Here is a 10,875-nt window from a genome sequence, read left to right as displayed (position 1 = left end):
GGAAACGGAGCGAGAAAGGCAAGCGGATAGGGGACAAAAGCGAGACGACCTCGCGCGAGACGACCCTACTTTTCAATGAAATCCCTAAGAATTCCCGTCCAGGAGGGCAGCCAGGACGCCCACGGAGGTCTGGCTGGAGGCCGCACCGACCGCGGCCCCTCCCCAGGTGGGGTCGGGCGGGCCGGGGGCGGGGCCCCCGCAGCCCGCAGGTGAGTATCGGTTTTCTTCTCCCGGGCTTTCGGTCCGGAGGAGGCGGGAGCAGCCACCGCTCCCCTGATCCTATCGCGGGCGGCGCAGGGCGGGCTGTGCCTTCCGTGGGACGGTGACGGGGGGCGGGATGTGTCACCCAAATACCAGAGGGTGAGTCGGCCGAACCAGCCGGGCAGGTCGGGCGGAGTATAAGAGCGGGAGGGAGCGGCCAGCGGCAGATGCCCGGAGACTGTCCCAGCTCGGAGCCGGAGCCCCGCGGAGTCCCCAGCGCCTGATCCGCCCGCGTCCCGTCTGCGCTCCGCGTCCCCACCATGGCCCGGGAGCCGGGCCTCGCCCTGCCGTCGCTCCCGCTGCCGCTGCTGCTGTTGCTGCTCCTGGCGGCGGCGACCGGCCCTGCGGCCGCGCAGGACAACTGCACGTGCGCCACCAATAAGATGACCCTGTGCCGCGCGGACGGCCCCGGCGGCCGCTGCCAGTGCCGCGCGCTGGGCTCGGGCTTCCCGGTGGACTGCTCCACGCTGACCTCCAAGTGCCTGCTGCTCAAGGCGCGCATGAGCACCCCCAAGAGCGGCCGAGCGCTCGTGCGGCCCAGCGAGCACGCGCTCGTGGACAACGACGGCCTGTACGACCCCGACTGCGACCACGAGGGCCGCTTCAAGGCCCGCCAGTGCAACCAGACGTCGGTGTGCTGGTGCGTGAACTCGGTGGGCGTGCGCCGCACGGACAAGGGCGACCTGAGTCTGCGCTGCGACGAGCTGGTGCGCACCCACCACATCCTCATCGACTTGCGCCACCGCCCGGCCGCCCGCGCCTTCAACCATTCGGACCTGGACGCCGAGCTGCGGCGGCTCTTCCGTGAGCGCTACCGGCTGCACCCCAGGTTCGTGGCGGCCGTGCACTACGAGCGGCCCACCATCCAGATCGAGCTCCGGCAGAACGCGTCCGAGAAGGCCCCCGGCGACGTGGACATCGCCGACGCCGCCTACTACTTCGAGAGGGACGTCAAGGGCGAATCGCTCTTCCCGGGTCGCAGCGGCCTCGACGTGCGCGTGCGCGGCGAGCCCCTCCTAGTGGAGAGGACGCTCATCTACTACCTGGACGAGAAGCCCCCAGAGTTCTCCATGAAGCGCCTCACGGCCGGCCTCATCGCCGTCATCGTGGTGGTCGTGGTGGCCCTCGTCGCCGGCGTGGCCGTCCTGGTGATCACCAACCGGAGGAAGTCGGGGAAGTACAAGAAGGTGGAGGTCAAAGAACTGGGGGAGTTGAGAAAGGAACCGAGCTTGTAGGTACCGGCGGGGCGGGGTGGGGGGGCGGGGTGTAGGGAGGGGTACCCAGACCAAAGTGAGCCATGCTTCTTGACTCGTGGCCCAAAGGAGACATTTCTCTTTTCCAATTCCTGCCTCTCCCCACCCCATGAAGTCTAATAGATTCTGGGCTCAGGGTCACCTCTTTCTGACTTCTGCCTTCAGAGAAAGCATTTCTAAAATTCCTCCCCTTTGGGTCCAACAAGAAACCTGGCTCGAAGAGTTAAAGAAAGTGTGGCGCAGGGTTCTAAGAACCACGTGTCTGTATTACAGTCCAGCGTCGTTTGCGATCGATGTTGAAGGCTTAAATGCGCTTAGGTGGGGGGAACGGCGCTTTTACTGTCCTGGGTTAAGTTATTTGATTAGCTCCACTTGTGTCGTGGCCTTCCTGGTGAGAAGAGGATTTCGCCAACTGAGCCCGTGTAGTGTCCTCATTTGCTGTCGTTTGTATTACCGACCACATGTGCTTGTCACCGGGAAAGAAGCCTGTCTCAACTGCCTGAACACATTTGAGATGTCTTTTGAGGGCAGACTCTGCCCCCGAAACTCCGCGTCTGTGCTTCAGCCCGCCCTTATTATAGCTGATATTAGTAATGTTTCTTTTGTAAAATGTTTGTACATATTTTGTCGTTGATAATGCTAATGTGATTTTTTTTTTAAAACACAAATGTAATAAAATATGGAAAAGGCACAGACCAAAAGATGGGAGTTTGTGAAAACTCGCTCCAGATTTATATCACTTTCAGGTCCTCTCATTTCCCTGGGCTCAGATTTCTCATTTCAAATCCTAACACGTTTTTTATTTTATTTTTTGCAGGAGCAGGCATTTCATTTTGCCTCTCCTGTTTTCCTGAGATGCATTAACAGGCTGGTTTAAATACTGGCTTTTCTAAATAAGATTGGAAGCCTCCCTCAGACTGCATAAGGGTGGGTCTGAAGGAGGCGGCTAAAACTAGCTGCTGTTGTAGGGAAAGGGGGCCGGTTTTAGGTTCTCTCAAGAACCTCCAGTGGAGAAAGAAATGCGGTAGTTCTTTGAATGCCTGCCCTGCCTCAAGTAGTGGTATTATGTCCATTTAGCCCCTGGCAGTTTACTTAATTGCCAAGTATCGTGGTTCCCAGGCAGGTTAAAGGAAGCTTCCAAGCAGTTACAGCTAGTCTGTAGTGGGCCTTACTCTCTGGCTGTGGAAGTGTGGGGGTGGCACGCACCCAGGTTGTTTTCCTAAAATTTCACCAATAATACACTTTAAAAACTTCTGCTTCCTATTAGCTGTAAAAACTGGCAACCTGGCTCCTTCATGCTTACTTCCTCATTTTCACCCCTTCGCATTCATTTATGTGGAGTGTGTTAGAAGGGCACTGTTGGGGAGCCTGCAGGTAAACAAGTTAGGGTAATTACTGGGAAACTGGGGCAACAATGGGTGTGCACAAAGGAGGGAGTGGTTGCTACCCCTGACGGCAAATAGCTAAATCAGGATTTCAGTTTCTTCCCCTGGAATCCATCTTGCCTCCTCCCACTCCTGCCCTGTGGTTTCTGCCTGCCCCACAAAGGTTGAAACACAGGTAAGAAATGGGGGAGGTATCTTTCAGCTGCGGCCTTTCCGGCTTGGGGCTGTGGCTGGCGGATCCCTAAATCTGTAAGCACGCCTGCTAGGGCGCCGCCCCCCCCCCCCAAAGTCCCCTCTGGTTCAGATGGGGCTTGGGGGGGAGGGGGAGGGGGAGGGAGGGAAGATGGATGTAGGCTGGCTTCCTCAAAGTGGAAGGGGCCTAGGTCAGAATGGGAACTGTAATCGTGTGAGTGCAGCTTCCCTGAGTCACTGAATAGCCAGCTTAGCTCAAGAGACCATAGCCCCTCAAACCTAGCCCCTCGTTTAAATTTTTTTTTTTTTTCCAACGTTTATTCATTTTTGGGACAGAGAGAGACAGAGCATGAACGGGGGAGGGGCAGAGAGAGAGGGAGACACAGAATCGGAAACAGGCTCCAGGCTCTGAGCCATCAGCCCAGAGCCAGACGCGGGGCTCGAACTCACGGACCGCGAGATGGTGACCTGGCTGAAGTCGGACGCTTAACCGACTGCGCCACCCAGGCGCCCCTAGCCCCTCGTTTATACAGAGGGAACAGGCTAGTGACTTCTGGAGATGAATGTTCCCATGGCACAGCTGGAAACTAGACAGGCTGGCATTCTTTTTACTACAGCAGACTGCCATTGTTTCAAGAGTCATTTCAAAAAACTCACCTGACTGCCTACAAAATAAACAGATTGAGGGTTGAGTGGGCGGCTAAACAAAGGAAAAAGCCCTGAAAATGCCAATTTCTTCATAGACCGTCCCTTCTGGATAATTTCTAAATTTCTGCATTAATTCAGGACTAAGAGTCTTTGCACTTTATTGCACTTAATACTTCACAAAAGCACTTTGTACATGAATCGTCTTTGAGACATGGGCTTCCTGGAAATAGCCCAAGTGATGACAAACCTGAGTTCGAATCCTTCTCCACTAGGCAGGTAAGTAGGTAAGTCCCTTACCTCTCTGCAGTTTCCCTTTGTGTTGCATGAAACTACAGATCTCTTTCATCAATGCCAAGATTAAAGGAAGTAACTGATAAAGTGCCTGGAACAATATGAGCACTTAGAGTTCAGGGTATCTTAAATTTGCTCCTCTCCTATAGACCTTATCCATTTCACGTGACAGAAAACCGAGGTCCAAAGAGCTTGGGTAGCTCTGAATCACACATCCTCGGTGTGCTAAAGCCAGGGTTGAGAACTTTTGTCTTTGGCTTCCTAGCCCAGGCTGTTCTCCTAGGCACCAAGCGGGTTGAGACACCTTTCTTCTTGTGTTAAGGAAGAACCCCTCACACGTATGTTTGGAAACTCAGCTTGCATCTGCTGAGGGCAGGAGTATCTAGAACTAGCTCTATTCCGGGGTTTAGTCTCTACCTCCAGGAGTTCCCCTCAGAATTCCTCTTCACTGCTGTGTGCACAGGCCTGGGACTGCCCTTGGAAGGAATGTGAGGAGCAGGTGTGGCTCACCAAACAGGTCACGGCTTGTCTTGTGAGCCCCGTGGGAGGCTCATCTGGCTTCCTTGTTTCGGTCCCGGGACTTTCTCCACTCTTGCTATTTCCTTAATTGGAGCGATTTGAAAAATCATAGCCTTTTCCCCTGCTCACATATTTTTGGCTTCACTGTTTTCCAGATAGAATCACCACACGTCAGAGCTGGAAAAAGGATCATTGAATCCGCGCCTCCATTTTGCTGATGGAGACATAGAGGCCCAGAGAGGAGAATGGATTTTCCCAAGTCAGGCACATAGTGGCAGCATTACCCTAGAGCGCCAATACTCGGATTTCTATCTTGTCTAGTGTTTGCTCCACTGGTCTCCCTAGTTAGTCTCCTGTTTATTGTTTTCTGGATCATTTCTGTTCTTAAATTGTCGTGTTGTTCTTTAGCTTTTTGGTACCACGTAAATAGGAGAGATACTTTGGTTAGGTGTAAAATGTATGGGATTTGAAGTTATGTGGTCTTTTAGACTCCCATTTTTTCTTAGGTGTTTTTTTTTTTTTAAGTTATTTATTTATTTTGAAAGAGAGAGAGAGAGAGCACATGGAAGGAGCAGAGAGAGGGGGAGAGAGAGAGAATCCCAAGCAGGCTCTGCTCTTGAACCCACAAATCGTGAAATCCTGATCTGAGCCGAAGTTGGATGCTTAACTGACTGAGCCAGCCAGGCGCCTTTGTGAAATAGGTAGAGTCTTATCTAATATGCTTGATTTTATAGATTAGATAGAAGAGGGGCGCCTGGCTGGCTCAGTTGGTGGAGCATGCGACTCTTGACCTCAGGGTCATGAGTTGAAGCTCCACGTTGGGGATAGGTTTACTTAAAAAAAAAAAAAAAAAAAAAAAAAGAGGACGCCTGGGTAACTCGGTTGAGCACTGACTTCGGCTCAGGTCATGATCTTGCGGTCTGTGAGTTCAAGCCCCGCATCAGGCTCTGTGCTGACAGCTCAGAGCCTGGAGTCTGCTTCGGATTCTATGTCTCTCTCTCTCTCTCTGCCCCTCCCCCGCTTGCACTCTGTCTCTTGTCTCTCTCTCAAAAATAAATAAACATTAAAAAAATTTAAAGATTAGATAGAAGACATGAAAAATTGAGTATGTATTTGTAAATGATCACTCTTGTTAGAATGACAGCAAGGCCCCCAAGAACCTGGGGAAAAAATAACTAGAAATGGTTAAGCTCTCTCCAACAATGTGAATAGCACTTCCATTGTACTTTCTTAAGGGGATGTCTCTATCCCTGGACTTCCACTATTAGGGAGCTAGAGCAACCTTGGAAGTCACCTATTTACAAAGGCAGAGCCATGGCCACCTGGTTGGTATATCGGAGAAAAGGGCTAGTATCCAAAATCTATAAAGTTACCAAACTCCACACCCGAAAAACAATCCAGTGAAGAAATGGGCAGAAGACATGAATAGACACTTTTATAAAGAAGATGTCCAGATGGCCAACAGGCACATGAAAAGATGCTCAATGTCACTCCTCACCAGGGAAATACAGATCAAAACCACACTGAGATACCACCTCACGCTGGTCAGAGTGGCTAAAATGAACAAATCAGGAGACTATAGATGCTGGAGAAGATGTGGAGAAATGGGAACCGTCTTGCACTGCTGGTGGGAATGCAAACTGGTGCAGCTGCTCTGGAAAGATGTGGAAGTTGCTCAAAAAATGAAAAATAGATCTACCCTATGACCCAGCAATAGCATGCTAGGAATTTACCCAAGGGATACAGGAGTGCTGAGGCATAAGGGCACTTGTACCCCAATGTTCAACATTAGCCAAATTATGGAAAGGGCCTAAATGTCCATCAACTGACGAATGGATAAAGAAGATGTGGTTTATACATACAATGGAATACTACTTGGCAATGAGAAAGAATGAAATCTGGCCTTTTGTAGCAACGTGGATGGAACTGGAGAGTGTTATGCTAACTGAAGTAAGTCAGGCAGAGAAAGACAGATACCATTTGTTTTCACTCATATGTGGATCCTGAGAAACTTAACAGAAGACCGGGGGGGAGGGGAAAGGGGGAAAAAAAGTTACAGAGAGGGAAGGAGGCAAACCATAAGAGACTCTTAAAAACTGAGAACAAACTGAGGGTTGATGGGGGGTGGGAGGGAGGGGAAAGTGGGTGATGGGCATTGAGGAGGACCCCTGTTGGGTGCCAATTTGACAATAAATTATATACAAAAAAAGAAAAAGCTGCCCTTGCCAAATGGCCCACCTTTATTATGATATGAGAAGGAAATAAATGTCTTGCTTTTGAAATTATATTATAGGTCTCCATAATAGTCTTTTATTTTACTTTAACATACTCTTTTGCTAGTTTGAGTGGCTGTATTATTATTCATGTAACTGATGAAAAAATTAAGACACTGAAGGTGAAATTACTTGCCTGTGGTCACAGATCTAGTAAGTGGCACTTCTAGGATTAGAACCGGGCAGATTGGCCCTCAAATCCAGTGTGCTGTACTGCCTCCCAATTTGTAAATTTGCAAGCCAGAGCCTATTAGTTTTTGCTAATTTCCTGTGTTGACACACATTCATTATCTGGTAATTCTCCAGGTCAGAAGTCCTATATAAATCTCAGTAGGCTAAAAATTAAGCTGCCTGCAGGGCTGTGGTCCTTTCTGGGGATGCCAGGGGAAATTTTATCTTCCGTTTATTCAGGTTGTTGGCAGAATTCATTTCCTTTTCTGTTGTAGATCCCAGATCTCTGCTTTCTTACTGGCAGTGTAAAGTAAGGGCTTTCCCCAGTCTGTAGTGGCAGTCCACTTTCCCTGGCTCATAGTCGCATCCTTCCTCTTTGCAGCAAGCAATGGCAAGCTGAATTCTCACACTACATCCCTCTGACCATTCTTCCACCATGTCTCATCTCTTTCTGGCCGCTTCTGGGCAAGGTTCCCCATTCACGAGGACTTGTGAGTAGACTGGGTCGACCCACATAATGCCAGATTAGATTATCCCATTCTCTAGGTCTCTACCCTTAATCACATCTGCAAAGTCCTTTTTGCCATGTAATGTAACATACTCACAAGTTTGGGGGATTAGGAGTGGGCATCTTTGGTGATGGGGGGCATTATTCTGTCTACCACATAGAAGATGGCCCCCAAATGCATGTGCATAACCAATATACTATCTTGCCTCTGTGGAATTGTAAGGCAGGGTGCATTTTTGTGTTAGTACAGAAGAGCTGTTTCTCCCATGGCCCTCTCCTCCATCCTTTTTTGAACCAATCCTTTCCAAGGGGAAAAAGGGATTCTGGGGGAGTTATTTCTATAACCCACACTGGGTTGTCCAGGGTGCCTGGCAACTAATAAGCTCTCAGGAAAGTGTGTCAAATTGAACTGATACCTATGGCTGCCATTTATTAAGCACATAGGACATGGCAAACACTGCCCTACGGTGTTTTCATCCTGATGATCTCATTTATTTCTCAGCAACCCCATGAACATGAAGTATGTTTTGCTGTTCCTGTTTTACTGATGAGGAAACTAAAGCAAAAAAAAAAAAAAAAAAGACTTTCCAGCAATGACATCGCTGGTAAGGAGTACAGCTAGAGTTCAAATCCAGGGCTCCTCTCCTTAGAGTCTGTGTTTTACCACTACACCCTACCCTATGACACTGCAGGGTAGAGACCCACACTCCACGCCAAGTAGTGAAGACGCTTGGTCTCAGGGACCTAGATAGAATCCCTCCAAGGACTGTTTGGGAACATAATTGATTTCTTTTACAACCAATAGAGAACCCTAGTGGACATCTTCCAGCTGTAATTTCCCTCCTGAAACCATTCTGTCTTTGCTAAATACCACTAGACGTTTCTCGATTGCTTTTTTTTATGACAGTCTTCAGGAAGGAATTGTCGGGAGGGTGGGGGGGGGAGGGGGCTGGGCCCATTCACTTCTAGGGTACACTGAAGGCAGGAGAGCTGCCTCCCCAGGTACCACACAGCTATATGTCCTCGATTTAGGGGGAAATTCACGTCCACGCTGTGCAAGGAGGCCAAACCGAGATGGGTGAGAAGGGAAAGAGAAAAGATACGCAGTGATGGTTTGAACACATTAACAGCAGGCAGCTTACCAATGCATGGCATCATGTCTCCTTGGAAAAGACAGAGACACCAATCCCTTGGCTGGTTCATGCTAACCCTCAGAAGGCTTGTGCACTCCGGGCTCCCACACTGCATGTGCCTCAGTCTCCTTAGTACTACCCACTACTCTCAAATCCCTTGTTAGCTGATGCTCTTGGAGGGAATGTTCTGTCCACCCAACTATTTTGATGGGAAGCACATTATTATATGCCATTGAACCACAGTGTGATATAGGAGGTATCAACTAGGTCAGCAGGTTTATACTTTATGTCTTGGTTTTCTCTTTTCAGCTAGGTGATCTTAAATGTGGTAGTTCACCTCCCTGAACCTCACATTGGCATCATCAAATGGGTCTGATAATATCTACTGATTCTACCACAGAGCTCTTGTCTTCTTGCCTAAATAAGATCTTGCCTAAGATCGTGCCTAAATAAGCTTGACTGAATGGCCAGTTTGCCTGGTTCTGGGTATACCTGCAGTGTAGACACCCTGAGTGACTGTAGGTGGTTATCCTGAAGCAGTCCCAAGTTGGACAACATGTGTCTTTAAGGATGCTGAGGGTAGATCACTCATTCATTCCTTCAAGTATTTTTTGTCTTATTTTAAGTCAGATATTGTGGTAATTGGGGGAATATATCATGAATTGAACAGATTTGGTTTCTCTGGTGTTCATTTGTCAGTTTTTTTTTTTTTTTTATCCAACTTACCTGGCATCCCCACAACCTTCTCAAATGGGGGAAGCACCTCATTTTGTGAATCTTAGTGGGAGGCCTGATGACCCTGTTCCCTGGCTGGTGGGATACGGCATGTGACCAGGCACAGCCATTGAACCTTCCTGCCTTGGACATTGATCTAAAGGACATGAAGGTACATCAGGCCACCTGCTCAATTACTCCCAGCAATGTGTACAGCTGTTCCATGGCTGCCATGTACCCACTGGTAGCAGCATCAGTGGGGCGTTTCCATCAGACTGTCTCATTGCTTGACCTTGGCCATGTTCCTACTGTCCAGCGAACCTTAGTTGCTTACCATTTTCTGAATCTGGTTCTCCAGTCTTCCCATTGACTCTGTGAACTTACTCATATCCTCCCAATAATTTTTTTTTTTCATTAAATTTAGCTAGAATCAGTTTCTTAGCACCTGGCCGGTTAGCTCAGTTGGGTAGAGCATGTTGCTATTAGAATGTCTCTGTTGCTTACAACCAACAATCTGACTGGTAGAGTTCTTGCCTTTGTGGAACTTAAAGGCAAGGGGCAAAGATACTTATTAACTGTACAATCACATAAGTAAGGGCACAATTTAGAAATGAGGTAAGTGTTGTAAAGAAAACGAGCAGGTATAGAATTCTGACCTAGTCTTAGCAAGAGTCACATTCTTAAGGAATTGACATTTAATCTGAGATGCAAGGTACTGTAGATGCTATTTGTGAGTGAGGAGAAGCATTTTGGTGGGAAAGAACAGCATGTGCAAGGGTCCTGGAGCACAGGGAGTGTGGTTTAGCACAGGGAGTACCTGAGAGTAGTACAGCATGGCTAGAATATAGATAACAAGGGGAGGGTGGTAATACATGAGGCCGGAGATGTAGGCTGAGGACAGACTATGGAAGGCCTTTCAAGCTTATTAAATATTTTCACCTTTGTGCAAATTAGCAAAGGGCATGCCCTCTGTGCAGACATAAAATGGCATCCTTTCTAGTTGAACTAAACCCTGCCATGCAAGGACTGGCATATGGGCTGGTGAGAACCTTTGCATGGAGGAAAAGGGGCCCCCTCCTCCCTAATGACACAACTTCACCCCAGACAAGAGCATAGGGAAATATGCACCAGACAAGAGCATAGGGAAATTGTTGAAAAAATATTTTTCAGGGGATGACATAATCATATTATGTTCTTTTTTTTTGTTTGTTTTTTTCAGCGTTTATTTATTTTTGGGACAGAGAGAGACAAAGCATGAACGGGGGAGGGGCAGAGAGAGAGGGAGACACAGAATCGGAAACAGGCTCCAGGCTCTGAGCCATCAGCCCAGAGCCTGACGCGGGGCTCGAACTCACAGACCGCGAGATCGTGACCTGGCTGAAGTCGGACGCTTAACCGACTGCGCCACCCAGGCGCCCCTCATATTATGTTCTAAAAAGATCACTGGCTGGAGTACGGAGAACAGACTAAAAAGGAGAGAGTAGAGGAAAGGAAACAACAGAAGACGAGAAAAAAAGAATCTCAGAG

At 48.8% G+C, this 10,875-nt stretch overlaps 1 protein-coding gene across 1 annotated transcript; it reads left to right on the top strand.

Moving 5' to 3' along the window:
• The first annotated feature begins 245 nt into the window (after positions 1-245).
• Positions 246-2,205, top strand: TACSTD2 (tumor associated calcium signal transducer 2). The gene has a single exon (XM_045477579.1). The coding sequence runs from the start codon at positions 522-524 to the stop codon at positions 1,494-1,496; it is 975 nt and encodes a 324-aa protein (XP_045333535.1). The 5' UTR covers positions 246-521; the 3' UTR covers positions 1,497-2,205.
• The last annotated feature ends 8,670 nt before the right edge of the window (positions 2,206-10,875 follow it).

The sequence above is a fragment of the Leopardus geoffroyi genome, chromosome C1 (genome assembly GCF_018350155.1).
Source record: "Leopardus geoffroyi isolate Oge1 chromosome C1, O.geoffroyi_Oge1_pat1.0, whole genome shotgun sequence".
Classification (NCBI taxonomy): Eukaryota; Metazoa; Chordata; class Mammalia; order Carnivora; family Felidae; genus Leopardus; species Leopardus geoffroyi.
The sequence above is the reverse complement of the archived record's forward strand: the minus strand, read 5'-3'. Positions and strand labels throughout refer to the sequence as shown.